At 43.8% G+C, this 24,347-nt stretch overlaps 1 protein-coding gene across 3 annotated transcripts in view; it reads right to left on the bottom strand.

Moving 5' to 3' along the window:
• The window catches only part of lrrcc1 (leucine rich repeat and coiled-coil centrosomal protein 1), a 127,057-nt gene that overhangs the window by 65,095 nt on the left and 37,615 nt on the right, over positions 1 to 24,347 (bottom strand). For all 3 annotated transcript variants that reach the window (XM_072256265.1, XM_072256274.1, XM_072256283.1), the window contains 3 exons: positions 22,324 to 22,522; positions 17,820 to 17,968; positions 8,702 to 8,906 (listed from right to left, as the gene is read on the bottom strand). In XM_072256265.1, the coding sequence (XP_072112366.1) occupies positions 8,702 to 8,906; positions 17,820 to 17,968; positions 22,324 to 22,522 (553 nt within the window). The remainder of the gene's footprint in view (positions 1 to 8,701; positions 8,907 to 17,819; positions 17,969 to 22,323; positions 22,523 to 24,347) is intronic.

Below are 24,347 nucleotides of genomic sequence, written 5' to 3'. Positions count from 1 at the left end.
GAATATTGAAAGGCCTAGACAATGTGGAAGTGGAAAAGACGCTGCTATTAGTGGGAGAGTCTAGGACCAGATTGCATGGCCTGAGGGTTAAAGTACATCCCTTTCGAACAACGAAAAGGAGGAACTTCTTTAGCCAGAATTTGATAAATTCAGCCATGATGGAATGTTGCAGATATGATGGGTCAAATGACATAATTCTGCTCCTATGTCTTATGGTCTCCAACTTATCTCAAGTCTGATTAAAGGCCATGACTTGAAACATTAACTCTTCCCTCTCTCCACAGATGCTGCCCTGACTGGTTGCATCTTGGTTTGGTATGGCTATCCAAATGCGCAGCAACACAAGAAGCTGCAAACAGTAGTAGACTCAGCCCAATACTTCACGGGCACATCTCTGCCCACTATCAGTTGGATCAATAGGAGGAATGCTACAAGAATGTAATGTCTATTATCAAAGATCCTCTCCATATGGGCTACGCCATCTTCTCACAGCTACTGTTAGACAGAAGCCTGAAATCTCACAGCACCAGATTCAAAAACAGCTACTTCCCTTCAACCACTTGGTTCCCCATTCAGCCTGTACAACCCTTATCACTACCTCAGCGTAGCAAAACAAACAACCATTTTGTATTACAGTGGATTTTATCTATTTTTGAGCTAAATAGGTTTTAATTCACATTCTGGTTAATTTATATTGTGAATATTGTGTATCTGATGCTGTATCCCAAGACACTTGGCAACATGTCACATTGGTTGAAAGAATAAAAATCCATGGTTTCCAAGGTAGAATGCCAATTTACCTCCAAATATGATTCAGTAGCTGATAGTTTAATGACTGGGATCGGCAATCGCCTCTGATCTGGGCTGACATTTACGTGCCGGATGGCACCTAATTAATTAGCTTGTTTATTTCAGCATTTTTCTTAAAGATGTGCTGGGTGCGTCCCGGCCACCGCGGCATTCTTCGCGGCCCGGTATCGGTCTGCAGCCCGGAGGGTGGGGACCACTGAATTATAAGTCACTTATAAGTCAATAGCATCATAACATTTTAAGTAATGTTTGGATATTAAACACACAGCACATATTTTCCCCATATGAACATATAAAATCATTGCAACACACCAATATCGCTGAATCAGTGGGAGCCCTGGGCTTGTTTTCCTGCAACAAGATGGTCCCATCGAGGGGTGATGGGAGACAGCAATACTCGAAGTGGGTTCCTTATGTCCAGTCTATTCCGCAATTTAGTTTTCGTTGCATTCATTGCAGAAAACTCCGCTTTGCAGTGATATGATGTTGGAAATGGAAGCAACATTTTCAGTGCTTTCGTAGCTATCTCAGGATATTCAGCCTTGACTTTGATCCAGAATGCTGGAAGAGATGTTATGTCAAACATACTTTTCAGCCCACCACCATTTGCAAGCTCGAGGAGTTGATCTTTTTCCTGTGCTGACTGGGGACATTCACAAATGGGTCACAGACCCGTTCCTTTGCGTCTTGGGACACTGATGACCTCGCGTGCATTCAAGTTCAACGGTGGATGTGACAGGGAATGAGGAAAGGTGCAGCTGACTCATATCTTTTCATATCGCCAAATCATATCGTTTCCTTGCGGCCCGATGGTACATGCTTTGCGGCCCGATTGCACATGCTTTGCGGCCCGGTGGTTGGGGACCACTGCTGTAGAGTAGGATTTCACTTTGTTTTGTCCTATTTGTGATATATATGAGGGCCACCCTCAAAGCGGATCTCCCACCTGGTGAACTGCCTCTCTCACTTTCCACCTCCGATGTTTACGCCACCCTGAGTAGGGTGAATGTACGGAAGGCAGCTGGTCTGGATGGAATACCTGGCCGTGTGCTCAGAGTCTGTGCAGGGCAGTTGGCTGGGGTCTTCATGGACATTTTTAATCTGTCCCTGGCCCAGGCAGTTGTCCCCACAAGCTTCAAGATCGCCACCATCGTGCCAGTGCCGAAGCATTCCACTGCCACGGACCTGAATGACTTCCGTCCAGTTGCACTCACCCCCATCACTGCAAAGTGCTTTGAGAGACTGGTTCTATCACATCTGAAATCCTGTCTGCCCTCTACCCTGGACCCTCATCAATTTGCCTATCGCACCAACAGGTCAACAGAGGATGCCATCTCCATGGCACTTCACTCTGCCCTGACCCACCTGGACAGCTCCAACTTTTACATCAGAATGCTGTCCATTGACTTTAGTTGCATTCAGTACTGTGATCCCCTCGAAGCTGATCACCAAACTTCGCCAGCTTGGTATCAGATCGTCCCTCTGCAATTGGACCTTGGACTTTCTGACTAACAGACCCCAATCAGATAAGTTAGACCAGTGGTCCCCAACCACTGGGCCGTGGACTGGTACCGGGCCGCAAGACATGCACTACTGGGCCACGAGGAAACGATATGATTTGGCGATATGAGTCAGCTGCACCTTTCCTCATTCCCTGTCACCCCCACTGTTGAGCTTGAACACACGCGAGATCATTACCCGCGCGTCATCCATGTCAGTGCGGGAAGGAGATCAACTCCTCAAGCTTGCAAATGACGGCGGGCTGAAAAGTATGTTTGACATAACATCTCTGCCGGCATTCCGGATCAAAGTCAAGGTTAAATATCCAGAGATAGTCAGGAAAGCACTGAAAATATTGCTTCCATTTCCAACATATCTCTGCAATGAATGCAACGAAAACTAAATTGCGGAATAGACTGGACATAAGGAACCCCCTTCGAGTATCGCTGTCTTCCATCACCCCTCGATGGCACCGTCTCATTGCAGGGAAACAAGCCCAGGGCTCGCACTGATTCAGCGATATTGGTGCGTTGCAATGATTTTATATGTTCATACGGGGAAAATATGCGCTGTGTGTTTGATATCCAAACATTACTTAAAATGTTATGATGCTATTATAAGTGACTTATATAACCATGTAACAATTACGGCATGGAAACAGGCGATCTCGCTCCTTCTAGTCTGTGCCGAACGCTAGTCTCACCTAGTCCCACCGAGCTGCACTCAGTCCATAACCCTCCATTCTTTTCCTGTCCATATACCCATCCAATTTTTCTTTAAATGATTATATCGAACAAGCCTCTACCACTTCTACTGAAAGTTCGTTCAGCACTTCAAGCTCCCCTGTCCTCCCCGATAATTGTCTTATCGCTATATTCATGCGAGGAAAATATGTGGTGTGTTTAATATTAAATTCGTTAGATAAACCCTTTTAGAAACGAAATTGAGTGTATTAGCCACTTATCACCTATATTCCGGTCGTGATTAACACACCCCCTCGCCGCCGCCAGCAGAATCGGCAAAAACAATTTTTAAGATATCGGCATGCAAACGCATATGCAAGTTACGCATGCGCACTGGTGCCGGCGCAAGGCTTCATGGTCATTGTAGTCTTTCTGGGGGTAAACCCAATGTATTTGACTGCTAACAACAGGAATTCTGCAGATGCTGGAAATTCAAGCAACACACATAAAAGTTGCTGGTGAATGTAGCAGGCCAGGCAGCATCTGTAGGAAGAGGTGCAGTCGACGTTTCAGGCCGAGACCCTTCGTCAGGACTAACTGAAGGAAGAGTGAGTAAGGGATTTGAAAGTTGGAGGGGGAGGGGGAGATCCAAAATGATAGGAGAAGACAGGAGGGGGAGGGATGGAGCCAAGAGCTGGACAGGTGATAGGCAAAAGGGATACGAGAGGATCATGGGACAGGAGGTCCGGGAAGAAAGACAAGGGGGGGGGGACCCAGAGGATGGGCAAGGGGTAGATTCAGAGGGACAGAGGGAGAAAAAGGAGAGTGAGAGAAAGAATGTGTATATAAAAATAAGTAACAGATGGGGTACGGGGGGGGGGGGGTGGGGCATTAGAGGAAGTTAGAGAAGTCGATGTTCATGCCATCAGGTTGGAGGCTACCCAGACGGAATATAAGGTGTTGTTCCTCCAACCTGAGTGTGGCTTCATCTTTACAGTAGAGGAGGCCGTGGATAGACATGTCAGAATGGGAATGGGATGTAGAATTAAAATGTGTGGCGACTGGGAGATCCTGCTTTCTCTGGCGGACAGAGCGTAGATGTTCAGCAAAGCGGTCTCCCAGTCTGCGTCGGGTCTCGCCAATATATAAAAGGCCATATCGGGAGCACTGGACGCAGTACATCACCCCAGTCGACTCACAGGTGAAGTGTTGCCTCACCTGGAAGGACTGTTTGGGGCCCTGAATGGTGGTAAGGGAGGAAGTGTAAGGGCATGTGTAGCACTTGTTCCGCTTACACGGATAAGTGCCAGGAGGGAGATCAGTGGGGAGGGATGGGGGGGGACGAATGGACAAGGGAGTTGCGTAGGGAGCGATCCCTGCGGAATGCAGAGAGAGGGGGGGAGGGAAAGATGTGCTTAGTGGTGGGATCTCGTTGGAGATGGCGGAAGTTACGCAGAATAATATGTTGGACCCGGAGGCTGGTGAGGTGGTAGGTGAGGACCAGGGGAACCCTATTCCTGGTGGGGTGGCGGGAGGATGGAGTGAGAGCAGATGTACGTGAAATGGGGGAGATGCGTTTAAGAGCAGAGTTGATAGTGGAGGGAGGGAAGCCCCTTTCTTTAAAAAAGGAAGACATCTCCCTCGTCCTAGAATGAAAAGCCTCATCCTGAGAACAGATGCCGCGGAGACGGAGGAATTGCGAGAAGGGGATGGCGTTTTTGCAAGAGACAGGGTGAGAAGAGGAATAGTCCAGATAGCCGTGAGAGTCAGTAGGCTTATAGTAGACATCAGTGGATAAGCTGTCTCCAGAGACAGAGACAGAAAGATCTAGAAAGGGGAGGGAGGTATCGGAAATGGACCAGATAAACTTGAGGGCAGGGTGAAAGTTGGAGGCAAAGTTAATAAAGTCAACGAGTTCTGCATGCGTGCAGGAGGCAGCGCCAATGCAGTCGTCGATGTAGCGAAGGAAAAGTGGGGGACAGATACCAGAATAGGCAAAGTTAATAAAGTCAACGAGTTCTGCATGCGTGCAGGAAGCAGCGCCAATGCAGTCGTCGATGTAGCGTAGGAAAAGTGGGGGACAGATAACAGAATAGGCAAAGTTAATAAAGTCAACGAGTTCTGCATGCGTGCAGGAAGCAGCGCCAATGCAGTCGTCGATGAAGCGAAGGAAAAGTGGGGGACAGATACCAGATTACCCCATTTCACGTACATCTGCTCTCACTCCATCCTCCCGCCACCCCACTAGGAATAGGGTTCCCCTGGTCCTCACCTACCACCCCACCAGCCTCCGGGTCCAACATATTATTCTCCGTAACTTCCGCCACCTCCAACGGGATCCCACCACTAAGTACATCTTTCCCTCCCCCACTCTCTCTGCATTCCGCAGGGATCGCTCCCTACGCAACTCCCTTGACCATTCGTCCCCCCCATCCCTCCCCACTGATCTCCCTCCTGGCACTTATCCGTGTAAGCGGAACAAATGCTACACATGCCCTTACACTTCCTCCCTTACCACCATTCAGGGCCCCAAACAGTCCTTCCAGGTGAGGCAACACTTCACCTGTGAGTCGACTGGGGTGATGTACTGCGTCCGGTGCTCCCGATGTGGCCTTTTATATATTGGCGAGACCCGACGCAGACTGGGAGACCGCTTTGCTGAACATCTACGCTCTGTCCGCCAGAGAAAGCAGGATCTCCCAGTCGCCACACATTTTAATTCCACATCCCATTCCCATTCTGACATGTCTATCCATGGCCTCCTCTACTGTAAAGATGAAGCCACACCCAGGTTGGAGGAACAACACCTTATATTCCGTCTGGGTAGCCTCCAACCTGATGGCATGCACATCGACTTCTCTAACTTCCGCTAATGCCCCACCTCCCCCTCGTACCCCATCTGTTACTTATTTTTATTCACACATTCTTTCTCTCACTCTCCTTTTTCTCCCTCTGTCCCTCTGAATATACCCGTTGCCCATCCTCTGGGTTCCCCCCCCCCCTTGTCTTTCTTCCCGGACCTCCTGTCCCATGATCCTCTCGTATCCCTTTTGCCTATCACCTGTCCAGCTCTTGGCTCCATCCCTCCCCCTCCTGTCTTCTCCTATCATTTTGGATCTCCCCCTCCCCCTCCAACTGTCAAATCCCTTACTCACTCTTCCTTCAGTTAGTCCTGACGAAGGGTCTCGGCTGAAACGTCGACTGCACCTCTTCCTAGAGATGCTGCCTGGCCTGCTGCGCTCACCAGCAACTTTTATGTGTGTATTTGACTGCTACTCTTGTACGTTGGCAACCCTACCCCCCCTCCCCCCCCCGCCCCTGTGGTCGGCCGGTCCGCAAGAATATTGTCAATATGAAACCGGTCCACAGTACGATAAAGGTTGGAGACCCCTGAGTTAGACAAGCTCTCCTCCTCCACTCTCACCCTGAACACCGGCGTGCCTCAAGGCTGTGTGCTGAGTCCTCTTCTGTACTCCCTTTTCACCTATGACTGCGTTCCTGTACATGGTTCTAGCTCCATAATCAAGTTCGCAGACGACATCACGGTGGTTGGTCTGATCAGAGGGGATAACGAGATGGCCTACAGGGACGAGGTCCAGCACCTGGCCGCGTGGTGTGCTGACAACAACCTGGCCCTTAACACCCAAAAGACCAAGGAGATCATTGTGGACTTCAGGCATGCCAGGAGTCACACTCACGTCCCCATCTACATCAACGGAACTGTAGTGGAGCGTGTATCAAGCTTCAAATTCCTTGGTGTCCACATTTCAAGAAAGCTCACCTCTGTCCCAGGATACTGACAGACTTTTACTGTTGTACCATTGAAAGCATACTCATCAACTGCATCTCAGTGTGGTATGGCAATTGTCCCGTATCGGACCGCAAAGCGCTCCAGCGTGTGGTGAAAACTGCCCAGCGAATTATCAGCACCCAATTGCCCACCATTGAGAACATCTACCATAAACGCTGCCTGGGCAGGGTAAAAAGCATTATCAGGGATGCATCTCACCCTAACCATGGACTTTTCACTCTCCTCCCATCAGGTAGCCGCTACAAGAGCCTTCACTCCCGCACCAGCAGGCACAGGAAGAGCATCTTTCCTGAGGCTGTGACACTGCTGAACCTCTCATCACAGCCCCAAGCAGTATTGCATCCGTATTGTACTGTCTCAGTACTTTTATATTTGTGTGCTGTAGCACTTCTTTTTATTCGCAGTTATTTTGTAAATAACACTATCCTTTGCATTTCTGGTCAGATGCTAAATGCATTTCACTGGCTTTGTAGCTGTACTTGGCACAATGACAATAAAGTTGAATCTAATCTGATCTAATCTAATATAGGAATAACTCAGACTTAAATGTCAAAGCAACAATGAAGTATCTATTGTTACAAAAATTGCACATGTGCTTCAAAGTAAGAAAGTAAGTCTTAATGTGAAATAAGACAACAGCAGTTTGGCTGGGGGGCAGAAAAGTGGCAAAATCGAATTGAAATACAAAAGGTGACATGCATTTGTGGAAAGCAAAAGGGCCAAGCTCCTTACATGTTAGGAGTTTGAGAAGTCTAAGGCAGAAGGACTTTCAATTACATGTCCAAAGATCCTAGAAGGCAGGACAGATAGTTAAGATAGTTCAGAAGGAATAAGGGATATATTTCTTTATTTACTGGAACACAAAATATAAGAGCACTGAGTCACAATAGAAACACATTATGACCCACATCTGATATATGACACCAGAGAGGGTTTGAAGAAGTGAAGATAGGGTGAACCTTAGTCATGAAGATTGATTAGATAGGGTTTGATATCTCTGCAACAAAGGAAGCTACAGGCAGCTATAACAGAGGGACATAAAACTAAGAGAGACTGAATAGATTAATTAGGAAGAACCTGTTTTCTTCATTTGAGGTCAAAAGGAATGTTAAAAGATTAAAAGTACCTGTTACATGGATTTGAGGGAAAGAGGATTTTTCCGCTGCAACAGTAGGGGGAATGTGGAATTCACTACTAGAGGAGTGGTGGAAGCAAAAACCCTCATAACCCTCATAACATTAGCACTTGAGGAAATGCTGTGATGTAATGCATAAGGTTGTGGGCAAAGAGCTGAAGAGCAAAAAGATCTTTATTTCCAGATATCAAAGACACACTATACAGTAATTCCCCTCTGTGCCATATATTTTTCCAGGGTTTAATGCTAGGACAGTATGTTTAACTGCATTAATAATAAAGAATACGATTTCATAATGTATTGACAAAATAAAATTTGGAAGCATATTAAACAATAAGAAAGATTTCTGGACTCAAGACAGACTTTACAAGAGCTTCTATAATGAAAAGGTAGATGAAATTCCAGATTAAAATGTGTGAAATGATGCACTTTGATACAAAGAATGACAAAAGGCACATAAAGCAAATTGGACAATTTACAGAAAAGTTCACAATAGAGAGAGCTTTACACTATTGGAAAAAAACACCAAGGAGGCACATTATTTCAAGATAAATGGTCAGTCATATAAAACAGAGATGCAGAGATTTGTTTTTGCAGGTGGTGGTGCATCTCTAGAATTTCCTGTGCCAATGGGTTGTGGAGGCTGGATCATTAGCTATACTATAATTTTGTGATTCATTACATCATTGATGTTTCATGCAATTCTACAATGGTCACATAAATGTGACATTATTTTTACAAAACACATTATGTAATCAATACCTCCATAGTCTGTTGTTGAAGCCTTTGTGTCTCAGTCTTCAAAAGTGTTTCTTCAAGAGATTTCAGGACTTTATGTTGCTCCTCCTCAGTACACTTCATCTTTCTTAACTCCTCTGTAAGAGTTCTTACTTTCTTTTTTAACTCAGCAACATAAGCTTGTAAGTGGCTTTTGGCTTCTTTCTCCTTCACAAGTAACTCTTTTAGCCTGGAATTATAATTAAAATGGAACAGAAAATCAAAAGGATAACAGGTTTCATTAACTCTGAACTAATTTTAGAATCACATTGTAGGCTATAATGCACCCAGAGGAAAAATCAAAATATTATATTATATTGAAGGAAATATACTTATTAAATAAAATTCACCTCATTGACATGCAGTTAATGCATCACTTGAGTAATCAGTTCCAATACATTAAACAGATGCAGCTTTATAATACAATATTTGAAAAAATAGAATTATCAATGCCATTTTCAAAAACAAAAATGGAACATATAAAGAAATGTTATAGGCATTTTCTTATATCCAAAACAAAAATCCCAACTGTTTATTTTATTAAGTGTGATTCAGCGATTGCGAATTATTTTTGTGAAACATTTGTTATTATTCCGTATAGAATGTGTTCAAAATATTTTCTTTCAGTGCTCATTTGGTGTATAAATTTTCAACAATGTCCTATCAGTGTAATGAGGTATACTCAAATAGCATCAATAATTAAACAATACTGTATTCTGTAGGCAGAATGCTAGACAACATTAATGGATTTATCTCTTCGTAGTAATTTTGGATATAAATATAGCTGACTAAAGTAACAAAAATGTTTTAAATTAACAAAAATATTCAGAATTCTATTCTTTGGGGTGTTTCAAAATATAATTTTCCCCCAATTTATATATGCTTACAACCATTTATTAGTACCAACAAAAAATATAAACCATAATAAATAGTTAAAGTAAAATAAATATTTAACTGCCTATAATAACCCTGCTTCCCAAATGCATTATACAACAGATTGGCTCATTTATCAAGGCTTTGATGACAAGGCACTGTGCTATTACAAAAACACAGAAAGAAAATATTTTGAACACATTCCATACTGAATCACAACAAAGCTCCATTAATAAAGTAATTGAAACACTGAATCATCTGTTTAAAAATATTTGGTTTTCAATGATACAAGGTCATAAAATATATTATTTTCTCCACTGATTATATCTCCTTCGAACAGCACTTTCATGATAATCGAATATGATACTGTTCTTAGTCATTACAGAAAAAAGGCAAAGCAGATGTTAAAAATGAGCTTAAGAGCTACAGAGATGTAAAGGAAAATGTGTCCAATAAACTGTTTCTCCAATTCAAAACTAAGTGGATTAACAAAATAACATGCACTAAATGCACTAGGTCCATTCAATTTTGAAATACAGAACACTGAAACAGTACTGTGACTGAACTTCAAAAAAAAAGCCTACATTGAATTAAAATAGCAATTTTTAACAGTACTGCTATTATAAAACATTAGTTTAAAAAAAGTCCTAGTTCAATACTTTCTCAACTGACACGTTCAAATATAGAACTGAATTAATGTTTGAAAGGGTGCAAAATTTTCATTAGAAAATTTCATCTGACAGAAGAACACAGGCAGTTAGAAGTTCCGTTCAAACACAACTGTTGCAATACCAGTATGTCTAAAATGTGATCTAAATTAAAGAGAATGGTAGTTGATAATAAGACCATAAGATATTGGAGCAAAATTAGGCCACAGCCTATTGACTTTGCTCTGCCATTTCATTATGGTTTATCCATTTTTCCTCTCAGCCCGTCTCCTGTTTTCTCCCAACATCCCTGACCAATCAAGAATCTATCAAACTCTGCCTTAAATATACATAAAGATTTTGCCTCCACAGCTGCCTGTGGCAATAAATTCCACAGATTCATCACTCTCCAGCTGATAGCTCGAACCAGTCTTATCCTGTGATGGGTAGTGAAGAATAAAGTGCTGTCCTTAAAAGTAAACGCAAGTGATAGATAATTCTCATCCATCAATTAGAAACATTACTGACATTCAAATAGAAGATGAGGATAAGAGTATGGAAGGAGCACAGAGAGAGAAGGAAAGAGACACTGGGAGATGATGAAACAAAGTCAAGGGGACAAACAAATTATTCTAGGACCATTGGGCAATCATTAACCAGCTGCTCTCAAATTGTGGCTTTTGTGAAAGTCTGTCAAAACTCATTAGGTCTGCTGCACCCGCAGTGGCAGGCTCGCACAGGGCATTTGTATACCACAGCACGAAGTTATCAGTGTTGGCAGTCTACCATGGACTGCGACTATCCAGGTGAACTTAAGAGCTGAGCCAGAGTTAATAGACCTGGCAGCCTGATTCCAACCAAGCAGGCAGGAATGGGAGGGAGAGGGGGAGATCCAAAATGATAGGAGAAGACAGGAGGGGGAGGGATGGAGCCAAGAGCTGGACAGGTGATTGGCAAAAGGGATATGAGAGGATCATGGGACAGGAGGTCCTGTGAGTCGGCTGGGGTGATATACTGCGTCCGTTGCTCCCGATGTGAGCTTCTATATATTGGCGAGACCCGACGTGGACTGGGAGATCGTTTCACTGAACACCTACGCTCTGTCTGCCAGAGAAATTAGGATCTCCCAGTGGCCACACGTTTTAATTCCACGTCTCATTCACATTCTTATATGTCTGTCCATGGCCTCCTCTACTGTAAAGATGAAGCCACACTCAGATTGGAGGAACAACACCTTATATTCCGTCTGGGTAGCCTCCAACCTGATGGCATGAACATTGACTTCTCAAACTTCCGCTAATGCCCCACTTCCCCCTCGTCCTCCATCCATTATTTATTTATATACACACATTATTTTTCTCTCTCTCCATTTTCCTCCCTCTGTCCCTCTCACTATACCCCTTGCCCATCCTCTGGGTTTCCCCCCCTCCTCCTTTTCTTTCTCCCAGGGCCTCCTGTCCCATGATCCTCTCATATCCCTTTTGCCAATCAACTGTCCAGCTCTTGGCTCCATCCCTCCCCCTCCTGTCTTCGCCTATCATTTTGGATCTCCTCCTCCCCCTCCCACTTTCAAATCTCTTACTAGCTCTTCTTTCAGTTAGTCCTGACGAAGGGTCTTGGCCCGAAATGTCGACTGTACCTCTTCCTAGAGATACTGCCTGGCCTGCTGTGTTCACCAGCAACTTTGAGTTGGGACAGGACTCGGTCCCTCTCTGTCCACTGCCTGATCTGGGTCACCTTTATAGGTGTCTCTGACAGCCTCTCCAATGAAAACACAGTCTCTGGAGGCACATATGTAGCAACAGGTGTCTCAGGTAAAGGTAGTCGACTCAGTGCATCAGCATTTGCATTATTCCCACCCGCTCTGTACACTATAGTGTATCGGTAGGTTGACACTGTATCCTGGCTGAGGCTAGCGGTGGGACGCATCTAGTCTCACTGAACAGGCTCATCAATGGTTTATGGTCTGTATAAATTGTAAATACGCATCCATAACGGTACTGATGAAAGCGTTTGACCGCAAAAACAATGGCCAGACCTTCTTTTCTCGCTGTGAATATCCCTTCTCAGCAGCTGTCAGGGTATGTGAAGCAAAACCAATAGGCTTCTCTGAATGGTCCTCCATTACATGTGAGAGAACTGCCCCGACTCCATAGGGCGAGGCATTGCATGCAAAGGTGATCTCCTTGTCTGGGTCATAGTGAACAAGCAGCTTCGCTGAGTGGAGGAGTTCCTTCACTTCCTTGAAAGCTTTCTCCTGCTCTTCACCCCACTACCACTTAGTGTCATTGTGAAGCATTTTATACAGTGGGGTCAAAACCTTTGAGAGGTCAGGAAGAAACTTGCCATAATAATTCACCATGCCCAAAAATGATCTGAGTTCCGTGACGGTCTTAGGGCTTGGAGTCTCCTTAATAGCTCTCACTTTGTCCTCCACAGGGTAAAGCCCCTCAGCTGTGATCTTGTGTTCCAGGTAAGTCACACTCAATGCCAGGAATACACATTTTCCGCATTTCAACCACAGCCGTGCGTCTGAGAGCCTCTTCAGCACCCGTTCTAAATTAACCAGATGCTCCACCTCTGTAGCCCCCGTGATCAAAATATCATCAAGGTACATTGCTATGTGCGGAATCCCCTGCAGTAAAGTGTCCATTGTCCTTTGGAAAATGGCAGGGCTGGACGCCACTCCAAACACCAGGCGATTATACTTGAATAATCCCTTGTGCGTATTCATTGTGACGTACTCCTTTGAATCTTCGTCGAGCAGCAGCTGTTGGTAGGCTTGGCTCATGTCCAGCTTTGTGAACAGCTTACCCCCTGACAGGGTCGCAAACAGGTCACCCACCCGTGGCAATGGGTACTCCTCCAGCTTAGCGATCTGATTCACCGTAAGCTTATAATCCCCACATATCCTCACCGTTTTGTCTGCCTTCAAAACTGGAAGAATGGGAGCTGCCCACCTTGAAAACTGAACGGGTTCAATAATGCCCAGCCTCTGTAAACTTTCCAGCTCCTCCTCGACTTTGCCTGGGCTGAAAAAGACGTGGTGTAGCCTCAGAGTCAACATGGAGTTTTACTGTCACACCCTTCAGTGTGCCCAGTTCGTCCCTGAAAACGTCACTGTACTGCTGCAGAATGTCCTCCGTCATGTGTGCATACTTAATTTCATGCCAGTCTAGCCGGATTTTGCGAAGCCTATCGCGACCCAAAAGACAGGGTCCCCTGCCCTTAGCTATCACTAGCCTGGCTTCAGCCTTCTGACCCTCGGCTGAAATGTCCACATATAACGCCCCTAAATGAGGTAAGGGCTGTCCTGTATAGGTCCTAAGTTTGAGCCTTAACGGTCTAATGGGAAGCAGGTTGTACCCCTATGTCCTCCTGTAGGTCTCCTCACTAATGACCGATGCAGTAAGCCCCTGAATCTCAAACTTAATGTCCTTTCCCCTGACAGTGACTGTGGCATAATATGGTTCAGGTGGTTCCTCATCTGTTTCCAATGCAAACATGTTGTAGACACACGCTGCCTCTTCATCTGTTCTTCTAGATGGTGTGTGGCTGTCTAACCTTGTTGAGCTTTCCCCTGCCCAGGCTTAATCTTGCCATTTGAACTTCTGCACTTTTTAGCTAAATATCCCATTTTGCTACAAGCATGGCAGACAGTGTCTTTGAATTTGCAATCATTTGCATAGTGTGTCCCTCCACACCAGAAACATTCTACCTGCTTTGCCTGTTTACCAGTCTCCCTGCTGACTTGGTGCACTGCCACCGATTGCGACCCCCCCCCCCCATGTCCTTTCTGCATACCCTTGACATTACTAGCAGCCATCTCCATGCCTTGGGCAATCTCTAAGGCTCTCTTGAAAGTCAATGGTGGGGTTTCCCCTAACAGATGGCGTTGTATGCCGTCATTATTAATGCTGCATACCAATCTATCACGGAGCATGTCTTCCAACACTGCCCTGAAATCACAATGCTCTGACAGCTGCCGAAGGTTGGCCACAGGCTGACCTGGCGTCCTGAAACGGCTGTGAAACTTACACCGTTAGACTATCACATAAGCTTTCGATTGTAGTGGTTCCCCACGAGCTTGACCAGTTCCGTCATATGGAATGTCCCCCGGTTTCTACGGTGTGGCTAAATTCCTTATTAGCTTGTAAGTCTTTGTCCCACACACCCTCAGGAGAATAGAGTGCTCCTTAGCCTCCTCAGTAATTCCATTAGCACAGAAAAAGTGTCCCAACCTTTCCTCATACTCTGGCCAGTCCTCGTTTCCCTCCAGCAGGGGGATAAAAAGGGGCAGGTTAGTTGAGACACCACACACGGCACCACGAGGTAACAAGACCCTGGAAGCAGTGCGCCCCCACAAGTCGATGGGAGTTTTGGAGGTCTGCTCGCAGGACCAGCCATAGACGCACAGGGTGGAAAGATACGGTCAGCGGGAACCTGGTGTGTGTCCACCCTTGCCTGGGTGCCAGGTTCACCGCAGAGGAACGATCGTGTCTGAAACGGAGGGGTCCCAGTTGGTGACCTCAGAAGACATTACAAAGGGCTCGCCCGAAAGCTAACTGCGAGGAATATCAAAGGTCTGTTGAATCCTATTTGAATATCAGCATTCGCTCTCTCTCTCCCCAACGGCGATTACTGCGAACTGAACTAAACTGAACTCTGTCACTTGTGATTGAACATTTTACCCCTAGACTGTGATAGAGCTGATTGACCCTATTATCCTAGTTCTGTGTACATGTGTGTTTATTCATTGCTAACCTGTTGCATTTATATCCTTACTATTAGAGTACTGTGTTGCTTATTTCTTTAATAAAACTTTCTTAGTTCCAGTAATCCAGACTCCAACTGAGTGGACCATTTCTGCTGGTTTGGCAACCCAGTTACGGGGTACGTAACAGTAACTATTCCTGCCCCTGAACCATCCAAGTCTCTGTAATGGCCACAACATCATAGCTCCAAGTACTGATCTACGCTCTAAGCTCAACTGCTTTGTTCATAATGTTTCTTGCATTGAAATGGACACAGCTCAAACCATCAGTCTGAGCGCATCCCTTCTCTATCACCTGTCTATCCTCCCCTTTCCACTGCCTCCAAGCTTTCTCTATTTGTGAGCCAACAGCCCCTTCCTCTGTTTCTTCAGTTTGGTTCCCACCCCCCAGCAATTTGAGTTTAAACTCTCCCCAATAGCCTTCGCAAACCTTCCTGCCAGGTTATTTGTCACCCTCAGATTCAAGTGCAACCCATCCTTTTTGTACAGGTCACGCCTGCCCCAAGAGAGGTCCCAATGATCCAGAAATCTGAATTCCTGCCCCCTGCTCCAATCCCTTAACCACACATTTATCCTCCACCTCACTCTATTCCTATAATCACTGTTGCGTGGCACAGGCAGTAATCCTGAGATTACTAACTTTGAGGTCCTGCTTCTCAACTTCCTTCCTAACTCCCTGTAGTCTGTTTTCAGGACCTCTTCCCTTTTTCTACCTAAGTCATTGGTACCAATATGCACCAGAATCTGCCCACTTCAGGATGTTGTGGACGCAATCAGAAACATCCCAGACCCTGGCACCTGGGAGGCAAACTATCATCCGCGTTTCTTTCCTGTGTCCACAGAATCGCCAGTCTGACCTATAACTATAGAGTCCCCTATTGCTGCTGCCCTCTTCCTTTCCCTACCCTTCTGAGCCACAGGGCCAGACTCTGTGCCAGAGGCATGGCCACTGTTGCTTACCCCAGGAAGGCGGCTCCCTCCTCCCCAACAGGAGTGCTTATTGTTAAGTGGGACAGCCACAGGGGTACTTCTCTAGTATCTGCCTCTTGCCCTTCCCTGTCCTGACTGTTACCAATTATCTGTTTCCTGAGGCCCCAGTGTGACTACTTGCCTATAGCTCCTCTCTATCACCTCCTCACTTTCCTTGACCAGACGAAGGTCATCGAACTGCAGCTCCAGTTCCCTAACCCAGTCCCCAAGGAGCTGCAACTCGACACACGTGGCACAGATGTGGCCTTCCAGGAGGCTGGGAGTCTCCCGGACTTCCCACTTCTGACACCCAGATCAGAACACCGGCCTTACAAACATACTTCCTGTTTCTATTCTTCATAGATAACCTACCTGGCCTCAACTCATTATCACCAAAGCCCTGTTGAGCCAAAGCCCTCCTACTCTGTCTCCCAGCATTCACAGGCTGATAGTCACGTGAATTGTACTGGTTTCCTCTGTGTCTCTAAGATGTGCTGGTAGCTTAACTATTATTGCTAACCTTAGTATAGGTAAGTGGCAAAAACAATCAAAGAGAAGTAAGAGTTGAAATAGAAATAAAAAGAATTGATGGAATTTAATCAAAAGACTGTTGAAATTGCTCTGCTGGGAGTCAACATGGAACACGTCTCCTTCTGCAATACATGAAACAAATTTTACTGATTTATAACCCATTACTCAACTGATTTTAAATTCCATCTCTTCTTTCATGTCCTTTACTTTCTATCCTTGTATTGTTTCATATAGTTCTACAACTTCCTCCAGTCTTTTTTACTTTCCAAAATATCTGTATTCCACTAATTCTGATTTCTTTCCTCCAATTGCTTCATCCCTTCACTGTCTACACCCCAAGTTCTTGAATTCTCCTCTTAAACTTAAATTCTTTCCCTCTTGAAGATATTCCATACAACTTCTGACCAGGAATTTAAACAACTATTCTTTAAACTTCTTTCAGGGTTTAGTTGCAAATTTTATGTGATAATGTTCCTGTTAAGCGCCTTAGTTGCTTCATGTTAAAGGTACGATTTAAATACAAATTGATGGAACAGTGAAGACTTGGAATTGCATTTGTTATGCTATTATTACCAAACAGCAGTGCAAAACTGACTACATGGAATCATTTACTCAAGGGTTTGAGCTGTAGTTTATTAATTGTATTTTCAGTCAGACAGTAAAGAAACTAGCCCTTCAGTGCACCAAGTCAACATCAAATATTAAGCACCCACTTAAACACTAATCCAATTTTATTCTCCTCACACTCTCATCAACTCCCAGACAGACATTCAGGGTAATTTATAGTTGTCTATTAACCAAGCAACCTGTGTATCTTTGTGATATGGTAGGAAAATCAAACACTTGAAGCAAACATATGCAGTCAAAGGGAGAACAAAAATTCCATGCAACCAGGAGTTAGGTGGTCACTGGAGATGTGCAATGAGTATTTTTTTTTAATTATAATAACCATAAGTTATTTAAACTGATCTATTTCAAAAACAGTCATAAAACATTTATTATCTGACCATTTTGAACAGGAACCACTGTATTACAAAATCATTCCAATTGAAGGTGCCATCAGAGCTTAAAATATATGCTGAAAATGGTTTTAGGCTGGGCTGAAATTAAACTACGTTCTGTAAGAAAGCAAGTTATGTGATAGAATATGTCAAACATCACTTCTTACCCAACTCTTTGTTCTCATCTGCTCTTGTATCAGGTCATTGGTTTGGTCGTTAAGTTACACACATAGCTACCTTTTATATTAATACTAAGCATTTCACTATACATTGCAAATTTGAGAACAAATATTTAATGATTCAGTTACCTGTTTGAAGTATGCACAGCCATGTCTTGAAAATTCTTTTTCTCATTAGCCTGGCTTTGTAATGTTTTCATATGGTCCATTAGTTGTTTCACAGTTTGCTCTGCCTTCCATCTTGTCTCACGCTCTTGATCCAACTCTTGAATAAGCACCTAAAAAATAATTACACTGGATTTATATTGGAAAGGGTTAAATATACATGATTTGGTTCTACAGAATAAATTTGCACTGATATTGCATTTCTCACATCTCAGAGCACTCAGGAAGTTATAAATTATTTTATATAGCATATTACTAGATCTTACAACTACTTAGGATGTTATATGGACAGTTAATAGAAACATAGAAACATAGAAAATAGGTGCAGGAGTAGGCCATTCGGCCCTTCGAGCCTGCACCGCCATTTATTATGATCATGGCTGATCATCCAACTCAGAACCCTGCACCAGCCTTCCCTCCATACCCCCTGATCTCCGTAGCCACAAGGGCCATATCTAACTCCCTCTTAAATATAGCCAATGAACTGGCCTCAACTGTTTCCTGTGGCAGAGAATTCCACAGATTCACCACTCTCTGTGTGAAGAAGTTTTTCCTAATCTTAGTCCTAAAAGGCTTCCCCCTTATCCTCAAACTGTGACCCCTCGTTCTGGACTTCCCCAACATCGGGAACAATCTTCCTGCATCTAGCCTGTCCAATCCCTTTAGGATTTTATACGTTTCAATCAGATCCCCCCTCAATCTTCTAAATTCCAATGAGTACAAGCCCAGTTCATCCAGTCTTTCTTCATATGAAAGTCCTGCCATCCCAGGAATCAATCTGGTGAACCTTCTTTGTACTCCCTCTATGGCAAGGATGTCTTTCCTCAGATTAGGGGACCAAAACTGCACACAATACTCCAGGTGTGGTCTCACCAAGGCCTTGTACAACTGCAGTAGTACCTCCCTGCTCCTGTACTCGAATCCTCTCGCTATAAGTGCCAGCATACCATTCGCCTTTTTCACTGCCTGCTGTACCTGCATGCCCACTTTCAATGACTGGTGTATAATGACACTCAGGTCTCGTTGCACCTCCCCTTTTCCTAATCGGCCACCATTCAGATAATAATTTTTTTTCCTATTTTTGCCACCAAAGTGAATAACTTCACATTTATCCACATTAAATTGCATCTGCCATGAATTTGCCCACTCACCCAACCTATCCAAGTCACCCTGCATCCTCTTAGCATCCTCCTCACAGCTAACACTTCCGCCCAGCTTCGTGTCATCTGCAAACTTGGAGATGCTGCATTTAATTCCCTCATCCAAGTCATTAATATATATTGTAAACAACTGGGGTCCCAGCACTGAGCCTTGCGGTACCCCACTAGTCACCGCCTGCCATTCTGAAAAGGTCCCGTTTATTCCCACTCTTTGCTTCCTGTCTGCTAATCAATTCTCTATCCACATCAATACCTTACCCCCAATACCGTGTGCTTTAAGTTTGCACACTAATCTCCTGTGTGGGACCTTGTCAAAAGCCTTTTGAAAATCCAAATATACCACATCCATTGGTCCCTATCCACTCTACTAGTTACATCCTCAAAAAATTCTGAGATTCGTCAGACATGATTTTCCTTTCACAAATCCATGCTGACTTTGTCCGATGATTTCACCGCTTTCCAAATGTGCTGTTATCACATCTTTGATAACTGACTCCAGCAGTTTCCCCACCACCGACGTAGGGCTAACTGGTCTATAATTCCCCGGTTTCTCTCTCCCTCCTTTTTTAAAAAGTGGGGTTACATTAGCCACCCTCCAATCCTCAGGAACTAGTCCAGAATCTAAAGAGTTTTGAAAAATTATCACTAATGCATCCACTATTTCTTGGGCTACTTCCTTAAGCACTCTGGGATGCAGACCATCTGGCCCTGGGGATTTATCTGCCTTTAATCCCTTCAATTTACCTAACACCACTTCCCTACTAACATGTATTTTGCTCAGTTCCTCCATCTCACTGGACCCTCTGTCCCCTACTATTTCTGGAAGATTATTTATGTCCTCCTTAGTGAAGACAGAACCAAAGTAATTATTCAATTGGTCTGCCATGTCCTTGCTCCCCATAATCAATTCACCTGTTTCTGTCTGTAGGGGACCTACATTTGTCTTTACCAGTCTTTTCCTTTTTACATATCTATAAAAGCTTTTACAGTCAGTTTTTATGTTCCCTGCCAGTTTTCTCTCATAATCTTTTTTCCCCTTCCTAATTAAGCCCTTTGTCCTCCTCTGCTGAACTCTGAATTTCTCCCAGTCCTCAGGTGAGCCACTTTTTCTGGCTAATTTGTATGCTTCTTCTTTGGAATTGATACTATCCCTAATTTCTCTTGTCAGCCACGGGTGCATTACCTTCCTTGATTTATTCTTTTGCCAAACTGAGATGAACAATTGTTGTAGTTCATCCATGCAATCTTTAAATGCTTGCCATTGCATATCCACCGTCAATCCTTTAAGTGTCATTTGCCAGTCTATCTTAGCTAATTCACGTCTCATACCTTCAAAGTTACCCCTCTTTAAGTTCAGAACCTTTGTTTCTGAATTAACTATGTCACTCTCCACCTTAATGAAGAATTCCACTATATTATGGTCACTCTTACCCAAGGGGCCTCTCACGACAAGATTGCTAATTAACCCTCCTCATTGCTCAAAACCCAGTCCAGAATAGCCTGCTCTCTAGTTGGTTCCTCGACATGTTGGTTCAAAAAACCATCCCGCATACATTCCAAGAAATCTTCTTCCTCAGCACCTTTACCAATTTGGTTCACCCAATCTACATGTAGATTGAAGTCACCCATTATAACTGCTGTTCCTTTACTGCACACATTTCTAATTTCCTGTTTAATACCATCTCCGACCTCACTACTACTGTTAGGTGGCCTGTACACAACTCCCACCAGCGTTTTCTGCCCCTTAGTGTTATGCAGCTCTACCCATATCGATTCCACATCTTCCCAGCTTATGTCCTTCCTTTCTATTGCGTTAATCTCATCTTTAACCAGCAACGCCACCCCACCTCCTTTTCTTTCATGTCTATCCCTCCTGAATATTGAATATCCCTGAACGTTGAGCTCCCATCCTTGGTCACCCTGGAGCCATGTCTCTGTGATCCCAACTATATCATAATCATTAATAACAATCTGCACTTTCAATTCATCCACCTTGTTACGAATGCTCCTTGCATTGACACACAAAGCCTTCAGGCGCTCTTTTACAACACTCTTAGCCCTTATACAATTATGTTGAAAAGTGGCCCTTTTTGATGCTTGCCCTGGATTTGTCGGTCTGCCACTTTTACTTTTCTCCTTACTACTTTTTGCTTCTACCCTCACTTTACACCCCTCTGTCTCTCTGCACTGGTTCCCATCTCCCTGTTGTGAACTAACCTCCTCTCGCCTAGCCTCTTTAATTTGATTCCCACCCCGCAACCATTCTAGTTTAAAGTCACCTCAGTAGCCCTCGCTAATCTCCCTGCCAGGATATTGGTCCCCCTAGGATTCAAGTGTAACCCGTCCTTTTTGTACAGGTCACGCCTGCGCGAAAAGAGGTCCCAATGATCCAAAAACTTGAATCTCTGCCTCCTGCTCCAATCTCTCAGCCACGCATTTATCCTCCACCTCATCGCATTCCTACTCTCACTGTTGCGTGGCACAGGCAGTAATCCCGAGATTACTACCTTTGCAGTCCTTTTTCTCAACTCCCTTCCTAGCTCCCTATATTCTTCCTTCAGGACCTCTTCCCTTTTCCTACCTATGTCATTGGTACCTATATGTACCACGACCTCTGGCTCCTCACCCTCCCACTTCAGGACATCTTGAACACGATCAGAAATATCCCAGACCCTGGCACCAGGGAGGCAAACTACCATCCGGGTCTCTGGACTGCGTCCACAGAATCGCCTATCTGACCCCCTTACTATCGAGCCCCCTATCACAACTGCCCTCCTCTTCCTTTCCCTACCCTTCTGAGCTACAGGGCCGGACTCTGAAACAGTTTTGGTGGCATTTTGAAGATGTGGCATGGATACGATCTACTTTTTCTTTAAATAACAGCATTTCTTTTCTAATCAACTTCTGTATGTCTTATTTTTGTGCAGGGAGAATGACCTTGATTTAATTTGTCACTTGAAAAGCATGCTTACAGAAATTCCATAAAGTCCTCTAATTATGCCACAACCAAGATTACATTCCTGTACAGTGTAGCTTGAACCTACACTTTAAAACCAGAGATCCAAGTCCTACCATGGAGATATTTTAAAAGTATTGTATAGTTATCAGAGAACATTTCTGTATAAATGTGGAAATAATTTTCACATAAATATTTAAAATTGATAATTCAAGCAATCTAAAAGAGCCTACAATAGGATACTTTAACAGTACTGAATGCTGATATGTTTATTGACTCAACATCAGTCAAGCTATTCAATATAATGTACATTTTGAGAACATACTGATTTAAAAACAAAATTAATATTTACTCTGTATGTGGACTCCTCAGTTACATTTGTTTCCTCATGGTCTTGTAATTTATGTCGAGATTTTTGCACTGAAGCATTCCTGAGTGTGTTTCCTACTATTTGAAGTTCACCAGATTCCACCAGTGAATTGCTGGAAAAATCTTCACTATTTGGTTGCTTTACAGAGGATCTTAATTTTTGCTTATAAAGTTGTCCAACCCTGGGTCAAAAAGCAATTATTCGCATTACAATGTCTTAAAATGTTATAACAGTAGAACATAGAGCACATTATTTGCAATAGCTCATAGAAGACCTTTGCATCCATATGACCTTTCTCCAGATACCATTAAAATATTCTTTATAAAACTGTAGTATTGCCTTTCCATCAGTTTGATGCTTTTATATTGATGTTAACTAATTTCTTATCATTAATGTCTTTTCTGCAAATAAAAAGTGTGGAGAAAGATAATTAAAAGTATACATAACACTATGACAATATAACACCAGAAATTTTCATACCAGTGTTAACAAATTCATGAATAATTGGCTTACACATTAACCACAAGACTGACAATGGAAGTGACACTTCCCTTGTTCACCCATTTTCACTTCATACAATCCCTTGCAATCAAGGAATTCTTCAAGATTCAAGATTATTTAATGTCATTTATACACAAGTATAAAGGAGAATGAAATAACTGTTACTCCGGATCCAATAAAACACAATAATAATAATAATAATAATAAAAAACACAAGATACATAAATAATTAAGATAGCCGAGATACATAGATTGATTATAAGTCCATAAAGGGATACTAGACACAGTAGCATCTGTACATACAAGGTAACTGACAGGAAATGATAAGGTAATGTTGGTTGGGAATGTGGAGGGGTAGGTTAGTGGGTGAAGGTATTGATCAGCCTTACTGTTGAGGGAAAGTAACTGTTTTTGAGTCTGGCAGTACTGGTGTGGATGCTATGTAGCCTTCTCCCTGATGGGGTGGGTGGGATGCTTCATGATGTCATTGGCCTTTTTCTGGCATCTTTCTGTATACGTCCCTGCTGGCAGGTAGGCTGGTGCAGAGAATGCATTGGGCAGCTTTGACTACCCATTGTACAGCCTTCCTATTCGCTGCAGTGTGGTTTCTTTACCATGCAGTGATGAGGCTTGTTAGGATGCTCTCTACTGCGCACCTGAAATATGTCTTTTGTGTTTTATATTTTCTGTTTCTGATTTTTTTTTGTTTTTGTTGCTTTTTGTACTTTTTTTTTTATACATGGGGTAGTGGAGGCGTACAATGTTTCTCTTTGAACAGGTTGGTTCCACGGTTTTTCTTTGTTTCATGGCTGTCTACTTGTGGGGAGGACGAGTTTCAGGGTTGTATACTGCATATGTACTTTGAACTTTTACCTGTATAGATGTGTACAGTCCAGCTCCTTTCAGCCTCTTCAAAGTAGAGGTGTTGGTGAGCTTTTCTGATTGTGTAGAATGTTGTGCAATATATGCACTCTCAGGAGCTTGAAACGGTTCATGGTTTCCACTGCTGTGCCACCAATGTAAAGAGGGGTGTGAGTGGTATGAGTTTTCCTGAAGTCAATAACCATCTCCTTAACTGGGGAAATTTCCAGTGGCCAAACATTTTAATTCCCATTCTGACATGTCGATCCATCTTCAGGGTGGAGGAACACCTTATATTCTGTCTGGGTAGCCTCAGACCTGATGCATGAATGTTGATTTCTCCTTCTAGTAAAAAAAATTCCTTTCCCTGTTCCCTCTTCTTCTATTCCCCACTCTGGTCTCTACCTCTTCTCACCTGCATATCACCTCCTCTAGGGTCTCCTTCTCCTTCCCTTTTTCCTTTCTCCTCTTCTATCAGATTCCTTCTTCTCTAGCCTTTCATCTTTCCTACCCACCTGGCTTCATCCATCACCTTCTAGCTATCCTCCTTTCCCTCCCCAACTCACCCACCCCCCTTTATTCTGACATCTTCCCCCTTCCTTTCCAGTCCTGAAAGGGTCTAGGCCCGAAACATTGACTGGCTG

Source organism: Mobula birostris, chromosome 1 (assembly GCF_030028105.1).
Source record: "Mobula birostris isolate sMobBir1 chromosome 1, sMobBir1.hap1, whole genome shotgun sequence".
Classification (NCBI taxonomy): domain Eukaryota; kingdom Metazoa; phylum Chordata; class Chondrichthyes; order Myliobatiformes; family Myliobatidae; genus Mobula; species Mobula birostris.
The sequence above is the reverse complement of the archived record's forward strand: the minus strand, read 5'-3'. Positions and strand labels throughout refer to the sequence as shown.